Raw genomic sequence first — 19,111 nt, forward strand, 5'->3', positions numbered from 1 at the left:
TATCAATAAGTATTTCATTTAAGCAGGCATGTAACAAACACCCACATACACAAGTAGAAATCAAGCAGTCCTTATGAAAATTATGTTCCTTATCCAGAATCCAACATCACAAGTGCTCTCCAAGATGCAGCTCAGTGTCCAGATCCAGTAAATCTTAAAAAGAACTCTTCAGCTGTTTCTCAATGTGGATCACTTCACCAGTGATACACCTCTTCCCAACACAGATGACTGTATGTAAAGCTTGAATAATATAGTATTATAAGCAGTTATAATCTACCATTTATGGTATGATAGTACATTAATATAAATGGGAACAATTATAATCAATCAAATTAGAACTATACTAACAAGTATAATTCAATGCCAGCATTGATGCATGTGTATTCCAAAATAGATAAAACATTTTATAAATTTTTTAACTTCTGCATACACCTGAAAACACAATAAGTTATATGGTTGGATCTGCTTTCACACAAAAAAGCTGACCAATGCCATTCAGAATGCTGTACAACTGATGCTCCTTATCAGCCAAAATATCAAGACATACTGACATCAACAAAATGAGGGAAACAAGAAAAAATACTGTTCTTTTCAAGCACAGTGGTTCAAAGAATTTCCATGGCTAATTCTGTGAGTGTACAGATGTCAAATATATTTGGTTGTTTGTACTGAGCATATAAAGCATCTAATGATTTAAATCTAAGTAAAAACATTGAAGGAGCATTCGCTACTGATGATTTTAACATGATATCAAATTATGTCACATGAACTTTGGTGTTATCAAGCAAGTGTTTTATGCACTGAAAGGCTATCTGTGCTAGCATAATTTAGAAGTGATAGACTAGCAAATCAACACTAATTGGGTTACCCTTCTACTACTAAAAAGTGGGACTGACCATGACATTATTATATCCCCACAGCTGAAAGGACTAGCATGGAGCTTGAGTTCACAACCTATAGACTGTTTGTTGATGCACTAGCTACGAGCCTATACTAGGCCTACAAGGAATGGACACAACTGTTGGGGGAAAGACTGAGCAGGCAGAGTTTGTAAAAACATTTTGACTAAAACAAAGATCAGTTTTATAAAACAGTCACAAGAGAAGCAAAGAAATCATTCCAGAGAGCCTTGTCTTGCCCATCAATGATAACTGCCAAAGTAATTTGATTTAGGGTTTGATATACCTATTTAGCACACTGAAGATCATATCAGAAAAAGTTACTTTAAAGCAGTCAACAAAGTGATACAGGAGCTAAAAAAACAATTCAATAAGCAGTCACCAGATATACCAAAACAGTTTGAAAACCTGTTGGTAAATACCACAAACTGATAGAATTAGACTGAAGACACACAACAATGACTTGCATGTACAATGACAGTTGGTAAGGCTACCTGGTCTGCTAAATATTTAAAAAAGAATTAATTTACCATCAAAATGATCACAAGTGTCAGGTCCTTGGCTAAGATTCTAAAAACATCCAAGGCAGATACCAGCATTTTTATGAAGTCTCAAAGTAGATTAGAATATTCATGACAATATCCATATTTTCATCACTGCATAAACTAAAAACAATTTGAGATCTATTATGATACAACATAGGTTAAACAACGTGTTATTCTTGAATTATCACAAAAAACATATTAACACACTAGACCTTGTAGAAGCTGTTAATCTTTGTTTAATTGCTAATGACACAAAAAAAGGTTTCTTTGGCAACTATGACTAAGATTACATGTGTATATCTATTACAAACTGTACAGTTTATTGTTCCATTTGGAAAGTATGTTTCAACTTCAGTATAAGAAAAAATAAGTATAATATCACTATTTAATGCTAATAAAATGACATTTTCTTTAAGTTACTGCATTGCCTTATACAGTATTTCAATACATTAAAATGTATAATTATATGCATGGAAAGCACATGGTAAATTAATTTATAGAATGGCCTTGAAAACAGTACTTCTATGAGGGATAATTCAGCTCCCCAACAGCTTAAGGTTTGCTCCAACACCTATGAATACTAATGACTTATCTATAGTGAATTCATTAATGGTCTAACTAACTGTGCCTTCTTAAAACATTTGCTTAATAAGTAGGATAATCAACAATATATAGGTTATTTGTCAAAATATGTTCTAAAAGTTCACATCATTGGCTTACTTTCATCAGTTTGTGGGGAAGAAAGTATAGAACTGTGTTTTATCTTGACTTTATCAACATAGGCTTCAATTTTCTCCACATTTTCCCTTATTTCTTCAACCTATGATAGAAGCAAAATTAATATCAGAGTATATGTCTTCTTAACTGTTCCTTTATGTTAGAAACAAAATACTTCACAAACATACTTATAAAGACCAAACAAAGTTTTAAGTCAAATCATATGTGTATTTTCTTATAGCAAAGCTACATCGAGCTATCTGCTGAGCCCACCGAGGGGAATCGAACTGCTGATTTTAGCATTGTAAATCCGTAGACTTACCACTGTACTAGCATGGGGCGTCAAATCATGTGAATATAATATATATTCAGTCATAATAATGTGTACAACATTTATTTGGAAATTTTGATATGTAGTCACTTTGGGTTTTTTTAAAATCAGATTGAACTGCACCTTTCAACACAAGCATAATGAATGCAATTTGTATTTTTTTTCATTAAGTACATCATAATTGTAAGCAAACAAGTAATTTTTTCTATACTTTTTACATGACAGCTATTAACATATACAGAACCTCTTTAAAAAATGCTTCTATACGTGGCTCCAATGTGTTTTCTTCAACCAAGATAACCACAACATCTTCATCTTCTTGGACCTAGCAAATGAAATAGAGAGATAAAAATTAAAACTCATACATGTTCAAAGACATATTTAAATAGTCATTGCATCTAATAAACCTGAATACAAATATTAATTACTGTTGTTGTTGTATAATAATTATTTTACAACACAAAAATATATATGTATATTTATGTTCATTTAAACACCAGTACAATTTGAAAAATGAAAGTGAAGAAAAAATAAGGTTCTCTCATTCCAGGAATATGTTGGATTTTTTTACATTGATTCTAATTTTTTTGTAAAATGATAATCTAAATGATGTGTGTCTTGACCTTCATGTTGTACTTGATAAGGTAACTCACAAGAAATTAGTGAGGTGATGCAAGTAGAATTTATGAGAATGTTAAGTGGACAGAAACTAACTTTGTTAGAAATAAAAGAGTAAAGCTAAATTATGCATTTTCAATTAAGAAAATTTAAATATTGGGTCCCATAAGGATCTGTTTAAGAACTTTTGATTACTTTGCAAAGATCTTAACTGTGATCTGTTCCATATATATCAAAACTTTTCCACAGAATTTTGGATATGGTGTCAATAATGACTTCATATATACAAGAAATGTTAATAACAACAAAACCAAAAAACTATGCACATAAACACACACACTTTTCTAATAACATGTTCACAATACTCCTACGAAGTAAATAACTGTCAACAAAAAAACCAAATAGCCCTTATTATTATTATGATATAAAAATTATATATTAGAAGTTTCCCATACACCAAAACTTGGAAGGCCAATGAAATTGCAGCTAATACACAAATCTATTGTAGGTAGCAATATAGGTAAAATTATTCACATGAAATAATTTTTATTTTAAATGAAAAGTCATTAAAAGCATAACAGTTTAATAATTATACCCACTTTTCATTGCAGTCGATACTTTTATCTATTGCACTTTTATATCCCTAAATGTGTGTGATATTTTGAAGTTTTTTTTTATTAAATTAGATTGTTTTTAAATATGGATGATACAAACTGTAGTTTTGGTTGAATACTGACTATCTGGTTCCAAGAGGGACTGACATAGTTAGAAATGAAAACTTGAAGTTAGAGTTACAAGTGATATAGTAAACAAAGGAGAAAATAATTAAATTTTCTATTTATAGAAAGAGATGGAGGAAATCATGGAACAAATGATACTGGAAGTAATGTAGTCTTTGTTGTGCACATAGAAACTAATGTTATAGTGAAGGGTAATTGATCCTTTCACAATGGGTTCCATATGATATATGAGTTCATATACACATTTGCATATGTTAAGTATATAGAATAATACTTTTGATACAATGTGTACCTTCACAAAATTTGGTAGACTTTAAGAAAATATTACAAGTTTTTTTGTGCCCCAAAAATCAGATTTCTTAATGAAGTATTTTTAATAAAGATTTGTTTGTGAAGATATCAAGTCTGTTTTGAAACTAGCCCAAGTGTGAAGTGACTTTCCTGTTATGATTAGAAAAACTATTCTTCTATTCCACTCTTCTATTATTTGTATAATCTATAAAACCTCTTAAATACATTTCTAAACTTTATTTTCAGTAAAACTTTATATTCTGTTTGTTATTTTCTCTACCCCAACTATGTGGGGTCTGTAAATTAACCAACCTCATAACCACCATAAAGGAATTCAGAAACAAATATAAATTACACTATTTTTTGTTTTAGAATAACAACAAATTATAACATAAAAATACAAATGTTTAGTCTAAATAGCTTAAATCTCACAATGCTATACATCTATTATTTGTTATTCTACTGACCTTCCAGTCATGCTTGGCTAACATTGCATAACTTGCATTGATGCGATGCACATGCAATTATGTTATATATCCAGTAATATAAAACTGACCTTCAGTCTTTAGAAAGTGACCCTCTCTTGGCTATGTTGTAGTGGACTAGTATTTTGTAATATACAGTAACATTTAAATTATTACACATTAGCTGAGGTATCTGTACCCTGGATGGAAATTATATAAATTCATGAATAATGAAAGGTTATCTTAGGACATTAAAAGTTGTTTCCTTTATATGTAACTTAAAACTTTGCATGTATCTATCTATTCATGGACTCAACAAACCTTCATGCCAAATTTGATAAAGATCTAACAACAAGAATAAAGAACTGGTAAAGAAAAAAAAAAAAAACAACTAATATAAACCACAAAATGCAAAATTGACAATGTATTTCCCCATGGATAATGAACCTCCATACCAATTTAGGTAAAGATCCATCCACACCTTGCAAAGTATTTACATGGACATACAACAGACAGAACAATTACACTCATACAGATAGCACCAGTGCATTAGATCTACATATGGCATATTCATGATGTTATATCTCCACCCCAAGCATAGAGAAAAATAAAGTTCTCTATCAGAACAAAATTGAAAATTATGACCCCTATTGCAAATTTACATGTACGTTAGGATAACAATTTCACAAAGTTGGGGGTTAAATATCTATTAATCAAAAAGTTTTTCAGTATCATATAAACGAGTTCCATTATAGTATGATTACATACGTATATAGTTTACTACAGTTTAGAAATAGGTTATTAAACTTGTTTTTCTTAAAATACAAAATAATAAATACAGCAAATAATTATCTCTTCTGGTTACAATCTTTGAATTCGGTTACAGCTGGATATAGGTTGTTAAGCCTTTTAAAATTTTGCTCGTGGAGGATATCTTTTTTTTTTTAATGTTTTATACATACAGTTAAATAACTATATTGATACCACAGAATTCCACTATAATTTATTAAGCATATTCACAAAAATATTTTAAAAAACACAAAACTTTGAGCAGACCAAAGACAACCTACCTTCATGAAATCTTGGTTTGAAAGAATGTGGCAGATTAAAATGGCTAAGAAAACCACTAGGGGACATCCTATAAGCTGTCAATTGGTTATTCATGTCATACATCAAAGTATGTATATAAGGGACAGTTTCCAAAAATGGGAAGAGATGGATGGGGCCACTGTCTTTGATTCAGTGCATAAGCCATATCTCAGCAAAGTAAAAAGATATGAGATTCTTATTTTATATTTTAGATTTTCAATATTGGTAATTTGAGTTCTTAATTTGTACAAAACTATAGACATAGTATTTTGACATCACAAACATTTAATATGAACCAGTGCTGCATTCAACATACCACACAATTCACAAGAATCAATCTTTAGGTGTGTTCTTTTAGTATTTAATTTTAAATTTAAAAAAATAACTCACATACAATATTAAACTTTGAATTATAATCTTCAATTTGATTCCAAACTTACTGACATAAATTCATAAAACATTAGCTCAATAAAATTTTAAATGTAAGTCAACAAACATGACGACATGGCCTTTGACACATGATCTCCCCAAAAAAGTTAACAAGTAAAGGAATTTGATCAAAGCATTAAAAAGAAAAATTATAACCTAACTCTGCCAAGACTAAGTTGTGGCAATGAAACTATAAGTAGATCACTAGGGTTCAATACTAGGATTAAGTTAGTAACTAAGAATGAGCAGATTTGTGGGATCAGTTTGGTAGTAAAAAGGAGATTTTTGAAATGGATGACTATTAACTCAGCTGCGATAATGGTGAGTGCCAGAACAATTCAATGAATGAAACATATGTAGATAAAAGATGGAATTAGTGTTAAGAGAAGGTTACATTGTTACCATTGTAAGGCCAAAATTATAAGGAATAAAATAAATTACTAGAGCACTGGTCAAAATAGAGGATTTCTACAGAATGGGAACAATTGAAACTTAGTTAAATGTAAGCAATTTTGATGTTAGAAAATGATTTGAAATACAAGAGTTATAATTTATTTAATAGGAATAGAGTACTAAGAAGATGGGAAAAGTGGGTTTACATGTAAAATGTGCATTCCTTTTGAAGCTGAGAATACCAAAGATAATAGAAAGAAAGATAAATCCACTTAAATTTATCTTAGTGAACAGAGAAAAGGCTTTTAGTTGAAACTTATTACAGATCACTAGAACAACTTGATACAATTAATGAGAAATGCTTCAGTGAAATTTGATATCTCTGCTGTTAGTGAGATCATGATTATGGAAGATTTTAATTTCAGGAATATATGTATGAGGAAATATATGAATGAAACCACAAAGCAGACAGATTTTTAGTAACCATTCAGGATGACTTTCTTCACTAATCTGTCAGAGAACCTACCACAAACAATGCCATTTTATATTTGTTATTAATTTATAACAAAGAAATGATTTAAAAGATGGACCTTGATACTGGGTGTAAGTGACCATTTCTCAGTTAGGTTTGATGTTTTGCCACATACATATATTACAAATAATGACATTTTGGTTACAAATTTAAAAAAAAAATCAAATTTTGAAGGGATGGTACAATGATTATGTGCAGTGAATTAGAAAGTTTACCAATTAACTGAAGATTCTGACCAAATGTGAATTTTTAAATAATATTTTAATTATTCAAGGTAGACTTATTTTTTTTGTACAGGACCAGGTTGGCTCACATAAAGTGTAAAGGACAATTTTTAAAAATCATTATAAATTTAAGAAGTTTAAACTGACTAGTACATGGCAAAAGAAGATTACAAGCAGAATATCAAGAAAATTTATCTAATAAGATGTTATGAAAATAGTAAATTAAACACTGACAATTTACAAATCACTAAAATGGAAGGATGTGAGTAAAGCCTTTGAGATATGATAAAAGAAGGCTAATTTATAATGATTATAAAAGGATCAAGGTACAAAATTCTACTTTTTCTTCAGTGTTTACTAATGAGGATTTAAACAATATACTTAATTCTGAATACTTGCTATATGGCCCCAAAATTGAACAAGATTATCATATTAATTCTGAGCTTGTTAAGAAGAAACTGATCAGTCAAAAAAATAATAAAGCTCAAGGGCTAGATACCTTCCCAAGGGCTTTGAAGAAGTTTAAGGAATGTATATGTGAGTCACTTGGTACTATTTTTTTGTAATAGTGTGCAAGTGACAAAAATTATCCAAGTAATTAGACCTACAAGTCTCACATCAATGATGGGAAAAATATTTGAAAATCTGATAAGACTTTGATGAGTTGGGAAAATAAATGGTAAATTGTTTTCATTGTAATGAAACTCAATTTTTAGTGTTATAGCTTGTTCTCTTTAACCATCTCATGTGTAAATAACTGAAAGTATTATTTATAACCATGTTGCAAGAATGATATATTAATTTGATATAATCTATTAAGGAGACGAATAATTAACCAATTAAAAAATTCCCTAATGGCCCAGGTTTAAATTAAATAAAGCATAGATTTGTTATCAGTAGAGTACAATCAAGCATGGTTAATGTTACACACATTACCACAGAACTTAGTATCAAGACTTTTGTAGTTTATTTATTTATATCAATAACATAGATGAAAGAATGGTCAATAAAATATTTAAATTTGTCATTTATATTATGGTTTTGGGTGTTGGCAGATGTTGGAGAGGATGTTGCTGCTTTACATTCAGATTTATATCACTTGCTGAGTTGAGTAAATAAATGGCAGATGGCTTTCGTTAAGTGGAAAGTAATGCATATGAGTTAGGATAATTTGATTTACAAATATAATTTTGATGGGAAAACCTTAACAGCATTATTGATGAAGCAGATCTTGACATCCTAATTAAGCGAGACTTATCACTTCATGAGAAGATGTTGTAATTAGTTTCACACTAATCTGATAAGAGATTTTAAGTGTAATATTTGAACATGTACTTATTTAATTCACAGTCAAACACAACAATGCTTTGACAGTGGACTATTTTTGACCAAGTCCACGGCTATAGCAGAATGCATAACATGCAATTAATTGCATTTAGATGTCCAAATGAAATACACTATCTGCATTATTTTAAAAACATGTATCAACTAAAGCATAAAATTAAATGTTATTTTGTTTACTTACCATCTCTTGGAGTAGTGACTGCACTACAAGTAAAATATATTTTAAGTATAACTGAGATTGAAAGATAATACCTAATTAGATATCCAATATCATTATAGAAGTAATTTGCTCACAGTAGGAATTCCCAGAAAATTATAGCTCTTGACCATGGGAGTGTTTGAGCATAAAGTCACAGTTGGAAATGTTTAAAACTCCTACAGTTAAAATACTAAATTATTATACACAAAACAACAAATAAAAAAAAGGTATACAATACTATCACATGCTGAGACAGCACTGTTTATTTCAAGGCAATCATACAAGTTTGCCATGATCACTAAATGTTCAACTGCCATTTAGCAGCAACCAGTGGGCAAATGTTAACACAAAAAACGTGTATCAGCACATGCGTGTTTCGCTCCTAAGTATCAGTGAGATATCAAGTCATAGTTCTCATGTTTTTCATTGTTCTCAGTGGTTTTTTTTTTTTTTTTTTTGTATCCAGAAGCATCTTATATTTAAAAACACACAAACAAAACTTTAAACCTATTAATAAGTATCTACTGGTCATCTAATCTGCAAACAAAAAAAATCCATATAATGAACTTTTTGGCCCTGAGTTGATAATTCATAAATTGATACATATAAATATACACATCTGCACAATTCTAACTGACATAACATTAAAAAAAAAACATGAACTGGAACTGTAATCACATAATATACTACTACATTCACAACTGTTTGCTTTGCATAACAGTTATGCATCTTTCAATTACTGAACTTCAAATGTTTTATTGGGGTTACATTTTATCTCCCCTTGTCACAAGATTCACACAATAACTCAGTTTCCAGGTAAAGCAAATTTACTTACATTCTTCGATTAAACGTCCATGTAGTGCAGAAGATCAATTTACTCATTACAGATACGATTACCAATTGTTTTTCGTTAATTACTGAATTATGTATTTAATAATTTTATTTATTGTTTTTTTTTTCACTATGGAATCCAATGGTGTGTAATATTTGCTATTTAAAATTCAATTAAACCTCATACCTACAGTGACGCCTTGAATTTTGTTGAACTTGAAGCCTTGCACAGTCAAGTTAGACTAAATTTGTAATACTGATAGCACTAATTAACAGAAAAACTAAATACTACTAGTACTACTACTAATATTATTCAACTTACCGCTTTCTTGAGTTCTGTAAGACGGTCCTTAGTCATCTCGATGACAAATCTGAATAGACAATCTATTTATATCAGTGTAACATTACATTATGTTTCCAGGCACAAGTCAAAATAAAGCATCATATTCATAAGGAATAATTACTTAACTATAACTGATTATAACAATACTTAACCCTTTTTGTTAAACCTAAACAAGGAATCTGTCACAATGTAAATAAAGCGGGGCATACAGTACGACATCTACTTTTTCAAACCTTAGTCTGTAAGAAACAAAAAAGAGGAAGAAAATTAGATGTCTTGGCTTATTTGTAATTAAGTAAAAGCTGCGCAATGGACTGTATGTGCTCTGCCCACCGTGGACATCGAAATATAATTTGGCCAAAACAAGTTAATTATTTTTCCATTACAACGACTTTATGTTTATTTTTGTATTTCAAATTCAATTCACTACATTTACATTTGACCCAGTATGGCCAAGTGGATAAGGCACTCGACTCGTAATCTAAGAATCGGGGTTCGAATCCCCATCACACCAAACATGCTCTCCCTTTTAGCCGTTGGAGCATTATAATGTTACGGTCAGTCCCACTATTCATTGGTAAAAGAATGGCCCAAGAGTTTGCGGTGGGTGGTAATGAATAGCTGCTTTCCTTCTTACACTGCTTGTTTGTTGGTTTACAGTTAACTCTCATCTACTTCAATTATTTTAACTAAAAACTGTTTCTAACACTTACATTTGTTTGTTGGTTTACAGTTAACTCTCATCTACTTATTTTGCAATTAACAACAAAACAAATAAATATTTTTATTTTTATTATAAACTGGAACTTCCTAACTTATTGTGTATAAGTTATTTTGAATTACAATTATGTAAACTACGCACAAACTAATGCAATAGGTTATGTACGCTCAGTCCACCACAAGGAATCATATACCAAATCTAAAGGCCCAGCATGGCCAGGTGGGTTAAAGTGTTCGACTCATAATCTGAGGGTCGCGGGTTCGAATCCCTGTCGCACCAAATATGCTCGACCTTTCAGTCGTGGGGGCGTTATAATGTTACAGTCAATCCCACTATTCGTTGGTAAAAGAGTAGCCCAAGAGTTAGCGGTGGGTGGTGATGACTAGCTGCCTTCCCTCTAGTCTTACACTGCTAAATTAGGGAAGCTAGCGCCGATAATCCTCGTGACGTTTTGCGTGAAATTCAAAAAAACAAAATAAATGAACGTTTGTTTGTTTTTGAATTTCGCACAAAACTACTCGAGGGCTATCTGTGCTAGCCGTCCCCAAAACAAATGTAACTATACAGTTACTTACTTGTTACATTTTCTCGTGTATCCACTGACTAATGTAACTTCTAACTCAATGAGTAATCACTAACTAACTACCTCGTTCATTACAACTATTTTAGCACTATAAGTCTAAACCACACTGTAAACCAACCGGGTGATTAATTCAAGTGTATTGAGAATCTAAAATGAAAATATCATACATAGTATATAAAATCAGTCTTACAAGAAGATGATGAAGTAAAGAACGTCTATTGCACTTTTGGCATATTAATAAAATAATTGACACTATGTTTAAAGTAATAATGGTTCTCGGTATTCTCAGATTAATTAACTTAGTTTTGCTCAAATAGTATTAAATAGATTTGCCTTTATAACGGAAGATTCGTACAAGAAAATCACGCAGTAAATTTGAATTTAATTAAATAATTGAGACTTAAGGATATAAACAAGCTGAATATATTACGTAAAGTGAACAACAGTCTTTATTTTAAACCGAAACAAAAGGAAAAGAAAAAACACACCGTGTATACATGTGTTAGACAGCCGCCTTCCTGGTATACTTTTAAATTATTCAATAGTTGTAATCTCTCGAGATGTATATCTGTTCACCTATTCATGACAACAAGACAGTATAACTGTTTAAAATCAATGCTCCGTACAAACTGATTACCTTGGTTCTAATTGTGATGATTGTTTTTTAAGTCATACAAAGACTGTGAATTTTAAATATAATCTATTCGGCAAATGAAGGGAATTTCTTGGACAACCATTCAGACACAATGTGTGAAGTTGTAGCAACATTCCTATTGGTAAAATAGGTATTATTTTCCTGGGAACAACAACAAAAATGTAGCTAAAGAGAAAGAACTCAGTAGTTTTCTGGACCACGTATTTATGTCAGAACTGCATATAATCAAAATATATAAAAAGAAACCTTCAAAATTCCTATATTAAGAGAAGCATCAGGAAAACATCTCCTCCACATCACATGTTTCCTTTCTCTCCTGTTTCAGGCCTTCCCTCGAAATGACAACCACATTTAATTTCAAAACTGCTTAACTTTAAATTTGTGACGTATCTAAAATTACGCTAGCCTATAAAATGTTGCATTCCACATAGTTGAAACAATCGTTGAATAAATAATTTATTTTAAACAGATAACTAAAATATAATCCATTAACTATAAATAGAGAATATGATCGATAATAATCAACGGACGTTTTGTTTGTTTGTTTTTTTGGAATTTCGCACAAAGCTACTCGAGGGCTATCTGTGCTAGCCGTCCCTAATTTAGTAGTGTAAGACTAGAGGGAAGGCAGCTAGTCATCACCACCCACCGCCAACTCTTGGGCTACTCTTTTACCAACGAATAGTGGGATTGACCGTCAAATTATAACGCCCCCACGGCTGGGAGGGCGAGCATGTTTGGCGCGACTCAGGCGTGAACCCGCGACCCTCAGATTACGAAGCGCACGCACTTCGTAACGCGCTAGGCCATGCCAGGCCCTCAGCGGACGTGTCTGTGACCATCATATCTCTAAGAGGAAATAACCTAGAAACTTAAAATTTTGCATACGTACTAAATGGGCCCTGGGGATGCGTACCTGGGTATTACTACTTTTCTACGTGCGTATGCACATGCACATCGTTTAATTCGAAAAACACATACAAAAGAATTAAACACGTGCGTGTGCTTATGTGCATTTCTTTAGCAAAGCAACATGACGGAAGAACACATAGAAAAGAAGTAGTTCCTTATATTACAAATAGAAATCACAAACATGTGCGTGTCCATGTATGTGAAGCTGATATAATTCCAAAAGGAAATAGCCTAGGAGTCTGAAGTTTTGTATCCATTCTAAGTAGACCCTGAGGGTCTGCATCTGGGTATTATTACTTATCTTATTCACGCACATCTTTTTTAAATGAGGCAATCTAGCAAAACATTACGTAGAAAAGAAATAATTTCTTATATAACAACATTTAATACAGAGAAAAGCCAGTGCGTTTTAGTAATGATGCGTTCCAACAATGGCTTTTATATCATGTTTTCCAGCGATAAAAGTATAATCTAATATCGTTGTTAAGAAGCGATGTGCTGAAGGTATAAAATAATATGAAGTCTAGAACTATATATATATATATTGTTTTAAAATTTAGAGGCTTTGTTAATTAAAGAGGTCTGTTTTTATTATTTAAGTTAAAATTAGAGAACAAGTGAAACAGAAGTTTACCTTTATAAACAAGTCACATTCTGTAAAGGAGTAACAAAAGTATATAAGTCATACTTTTATGCTAAGATGGGTTCAGAATACACACACTTAAATAGTCATGTTGAATAATCAACCTAATAACCTGTGAGAAGCCAGATACTTTCGCTGGTATATAATACAATATTCTGGATAATAAAATGAAAACTTCAAGTGACTTATAATCATCTACCATACACAGTAATGAAACAAAAATAGTTAATTCCATCTTTACATTAAAACAAAACAGCGCATTATAAAAAAAAAATCTTTTAAACTCCATACTACATGATATAAAAAATAATACTCTTGAGCAATGGAATACAGTGCAAAGATAAAATATTTAACAATGCGATACACAGCACGAAAATTCCCCACCAGTACAGCGGTAAGTCTACGGATTTACAACACTAAACTCAGGGGTTCGATTCCTCTCGGTGGGGTTAGCAGATAGCAAGAAAAACACACACACACATAGCACGAAAATACCCTTTAATGTAGAACATATTTAATACCCTATAATAGAGATCAATATTTAAGCACACTTACACACACATAAACGAGCCCCGCCTAGTACAGCGGTATGTCTTCGGATTTATAACACTAAAACCAGGGGTTCGATTCCCCTCGGTGGGCTCAGCCGATAGCCCCATATAGCTTTGCTATAAGAAAACACACACATATCCCAATATACCATCGACAAAAGCAAATTATTAAAATAAATTTAGCATTTACAATATACCCCATCTAGAAAGGGATATATTGTGCTTTGAAATAAAATAACCTTCATTATTATACATGTATATATATAAAGGTTAAACCCCATCTCCTACCAAAACTCATGCGTGCAAAATAAAGAATATTAAAAAATCAAATACAAAGATTTTCAAAAAGTATAATTTAAATTACAATGAATAAACATTTGTACAAAATACACATTCACCTCAGAATCTGTTTAGATTCCACTCCCCATTTCCTTTATCTCGCCAGCAAATTCCAGAGATGCCATTTTTTCTTCATTGATACTTTCATTCATCTTAAACACCAGCTAAAGTGATAATGCTGGTGACAATGATCCAGAAGCTTGCTGGCTTATCTGAACTACCGTCATGGTGGTAGTGACATAAAAATTACCTTACCATTAGGTGCTTCAGTAGCGACCAGCATCACATGGGTACTCTTTTCACCCTTCCTTACCGAAGCTCGGACAACCCAAGAGAAGACTGAAGGTCTGCAAAGGTTTTCTTAGAATTAGAAATATATAATGCTCCTGTCAGAGGTGAAAATATACACGGTACCATCAGCAATTAGTGACCCAAAAACATCTAATGGACCATCTGATGGGCAAACCCCATTTCTTCATGTCCACCTCTGAGTTTTCGCTTGATTATTTCAATATAGGTATTGTATCAAACTTCTGGGTTACTTATATAATACATTCTTCTAATATTAAAGAAGGCACCCAAGCCTTAATAATAGGAGGAGCAGCCACTGATGGAGTTGTTAAATGGACTGCTGGAGATATCAAGCACTCCCATGTACAATGTGCTGAAAAATAATGTATCCTCATATCTAGACTCAAGCATGATAAACATCAGGCCAATCCTGGAAGTATTAGGTTCAATAACTTCATCAGTTTCCTTGCTGAAGAAGAAATCCTGGGTGTCTTGTATGTACTTGGATGCTTTGCAGGTAGAATACGTGATGAAGTTCCCGATGGTTTTATTTATCCGGATTCATGACAAAAAGGCGGATGAACTAATGATTGTCGAAAAGGAGACTGATCGTGGTTAAAAATTGTCATAAAGTATTGAAAGTCCAGATTCGATTGCAAATTTAAATGAATTTTAATTGATCAAAAGATCATCGAATCTATAAATTAATAGTGACCATAACGAGCTATAACTTGAAGTATTGATCCAATAACATTTCTATAGACTTTACATACACACACACTTTATATACCATTTCATGGAACATGCATCTCAAGAATCTGGTTTTTTATTGACCAACTATCTGTAGCTGTATTGTTCCTATTAAGCAACTGCAATATGATGTATTATCTGACCTGGTTTATTTATTCTTCCTAATCTGCTTGAAAGCACTACCCAGTGGCAGTGGAAAGAAATGGGAGATGAGACTGCATCAGGTTTCTACACTCAAGCTGACTCAGATCAGATGAAACCAACCATTATCGTTAACCTTCATCATTACTCTTATTAGTGTCTTCCCTTCATTTACATGCTTTGCACTAAATTCTGGCGTAATTACAAAGTTTTCACATTGTAGATGTTACTTTCCACCATTTCCACTTCCCAGTACAATTACAGATTGCATTTTCGTACCTTCGTACTACGTTTTATAAAAAAGCAGTCTTAAAAAAATAGTCAGCAAACCTATATGCTTATTAAAAATATATTAATCTGCATAACTGAAAATATTCTATCACAACCAGATAAATCATTAGATACACCAAGTTTGTACTTGTTATTTATCTAAGTAACTGTATATGATTTTTATTTACTTCTGGTGACTTCACTCACTTGTGAATATTTACATACACTCAATTGAATTATCTTTTGCACTACTCTCTATTAAAAAAAGTAGTTGAAACTTTGTTATAATCAAACAAAACTGCATTGTTTGAAACTCCATATAAGACTATTTTCTTTTTTAAACTTAGTGTGAGTTTCTTTGTTACTTTTGTTTATTTCATGAAAATTCCCGACATGATAATCATTTCAACGTCAGAATTGAAACATTAACTTACTACTATTAACAAAAACAATAGATTCGCCATTTTTTATAATAACACTCTTTATATAAGTTATTAAACTTAACCTCATACTCAGAATTTCTTAATGTCTGGACCATATCTTGTATTTCTCTGCCCTTGTTGTTCACTGCTGTGTTTTTATGCAATTTATTCAAAATATATGTACAGAAGCTCACACATATATTTATTTGTATATATACATTGCTATATACTTATATTACCTTTACACATTGCCAAATGCTCATACAAATTATAAAGTATTACCTGCAACTTTTGCACAAGTTACTTCAGCAATCTTCTTGGGTTATATCCTGAAGTTATGTCTCAGAAATGACAACATGGATTAAATAACGACACAAAGGTCCAGATTGGTATCTTGCCTCTTGAAGATTCAAGTCATTAAAGTTCTTGGTCTTTCGAAAGAAATATCAAATTGGATCATAAAAGGGAGCTCCACCTTTTTCATAATCTTAATTTAACCACGAAATGACTGATAGTATTGCAACCTAGAAGTCAGCAAACTCAACTCATTTTTAATTTCTTGCATCATGAAATAAATAATCACTGAGAAAAACTCAATGAACAAAGACTTTTCAATTAAAAGTATAATCACCCATGATCAGTTTTCATGCTATTACCATTGTATTTCAGTATACATTCAGAGAAAATACAGAGCTCTTTCTGCCCATAGAATCAGCTTACTTTCCAGACACGTAGGTGATAGTCCAGCAAGTACAGGACAGCATGCTGAATCAAGTACATACCACTCGTGAAAGTGATTTTCACCGAAAATCAATATGATGTTTCACATCAGAAAATTCATCTTTTAGCTTGTAAAGTAGAAATCACAGAAGCATTTCAAACACTAGTTCCTCGACCAAATAACAATCCTAAGCGCTATTAATTAAGTGGAAACTGAGCAATTTAGTGCATGCTTTGTACTAGGAGCATCATTCATATGTGTGCACAGGAAATGCACACATCATCACTTTCTTTCGATTATTGATTATTCAAACTTAAGAAGTATATCAGTTCTACCCATATTGATCATTAGGTTGATGTCTAAGGTCCAACCTCTGATCAGAGCTGTCTTTTGCATTTATCTCCAGAGACTCTGATCCTGACTCACCATGCAACCAAATAAGTATCTTAAGCTTTTTCACCAAGTTATTTTGTCGCTTAGCCCAGTCAGCCATCTAGTCCCACAAATACATGAGTGTATCCAACTAACACTGGGTTCAGACGGTTACCATAAACATCAACCAACTCTCTAGGGTATTTATTCCTTTTTAATTTCTCGCAAAGCTACACGAGAGCTATCTGCGCCAGCTATCTCTAATTTTGCAGTGTAAGACTGGAGTGAAGACAGTTATTCCTCACCACCCACCTCCAACAATTGGGCTACTCTTTTACCAACGAATAGTGGGATTGAGCATCACATTCTAATCCCCTCACACATAATAGTGCGAGCATGTTTGGTGTGGCGGGGATTTGAATCCGTGACTATCAGATTGAGCACCCTGACCACATGATAGTACCGGGCCGATCCTCGGGTATATTTGAAGTCTTTTGTTTGCTTTTGGCTATAGTGCAATTTATGCAACTGTTCTACTTCACTTTCCATGCCTATAATCATTCTAGTATACAACTGCACAGCAAACCACCATAATTGCAAAACAAGTCACTGAAGGGCTTGTCTGAGTGAATAGTTCTAGAGAGGTCTATTTGGAGGGAAGAAGCCATTTATCCATCCGGTAATTAGTATACACATTATTTTACATATACGTATATTACAGAAATTTATTTTTCATTCACTCCCATTTTTATTTTGTGTCATATATTTATAATATGTGTGTGACGTATTCCTATTATTTGTAACAACATGGTAGAGTATATTAAAATTACAACTAACTTCCTTTATCTCCCATTCCTCCTGAAGAAAAAACCTGGTCAAACAAATAAATTGAAGTAAACATAATTTTATATAATAAAACTATACGTAATGTAATTGTATTTATAAATAGTGTGTAAAGTTGGAATATTTATGAGCGTTCAGGGCTTTAAGAGTTGAAACAAAGAAACTCATAAAAAGAAGAGGAATTAAACCCAAAGTAAAGAAAAAGTGTTTAAAAAATGTTTATAGTAGCCTATTAAAACGAAACTTAACTAAATTATTGCAAAGTAGAGTTGTAATGAAGGCAAATTCAGTTGTATACAGCCCAGCATGGCCAGATTTATTTTATTATATAGGTATAATATAGGTATATTATATAGGTTCCTTTATATTTCAAACCTTTCAAACATGTGGTCAGCTTCCGGTCAGTTACCTCTTTCTTTGTGAACCTGACGATGACCGAAGAAGGTCGAAACGTTGTTCGCTCTTCTATGTAAAATATTTTCTCAACCCAAACGAGCCGTTTTTGCATATAAACGTGGTTTAAGTGTTGTTTGTGTGAAATAATTTACAAATAAAAAAACTAAAGCTGAAATTGAAACCAGTCGTCACGTGATTTCAAAAATATTATGCCATTGTGTACCATATTTGTTGCATTGAAAAGTTTGACTAAACAAATATCAGGTAAGGTAAATCTAAGTGGAAAAGTCAATATACAACCCGGACTCCTGGGACAAAGGCCATTTTAATTATGTGAAATTTGTAGCGTTTGATCGAGAAATTCGTGAAAAAAAAATTCCGGATAGACAAATGCAAGCCTATTGTTTATATATATTGTTAGGTCAGTGTTTTAAAGTTGTTCCATTGTTCTTTGCTGTAATAATCACAATATGTCTTGACAAATACCTTATAAAATAAATTGAAAGCCTATC

The 19,111-nt window shown here is 32.0% G+C and overlaps 1 protein-coding gene across 2 annotated transcripts in view; it reads right to left on the reverse strand.

Moving 5' to 3' along the window:
- Positions 1 to 10,203, reverse strand: part of LOC143237312 (syntaxin-like) — a 30,834-nt gene extending 20,631 nt beyond the window's left edge. Inside the window, exons 1-3 of one of the 2 annotated variants that reach the window (XM_076476417.1) lie at positions 9,969 to 10,203; positions 2,737 to 2,817; positions 2,165 to 2,264 (exon numbers count right to left, since the gene is read on the reverse strand). In XM_076476417.1, coding sequence (XP_076332532.1) covers positions 2,165 to 2,264; positions 2,737 to 2,817; positions 9,969 to 10,004 — 217 coding nt within the window. In that variant the 5' untranslated portion in view covers positions 10,005 to 10,203. The remainder of the gene's footprint in view (positions 1 to 2,164; positions 2,265 to 2,736; positions 2,818 to 9,968) is intronic. The other variant, XM_076476418.1, reaches the window with a different exon arrangement.
- Between the last annotated feature and the right edge of the window lie 8,908 nt (positions 10,204 to 19,111).

Source organism: Tachypleus tridentatus, chromosome 13, assembly GCF_004210375.1.
Source record: "Tachypleus tridentatus isolate NWPU-2018 chromosome 13, ASM421037v1, whole genome shotgun sequence".
NCBI classification, from domain to species: Eukaryota; Metazoa; Arthropoda; class Merostomata; order Xiphosura; family Limulidae; genus Tachypleus; species Tachypleus tridentatus.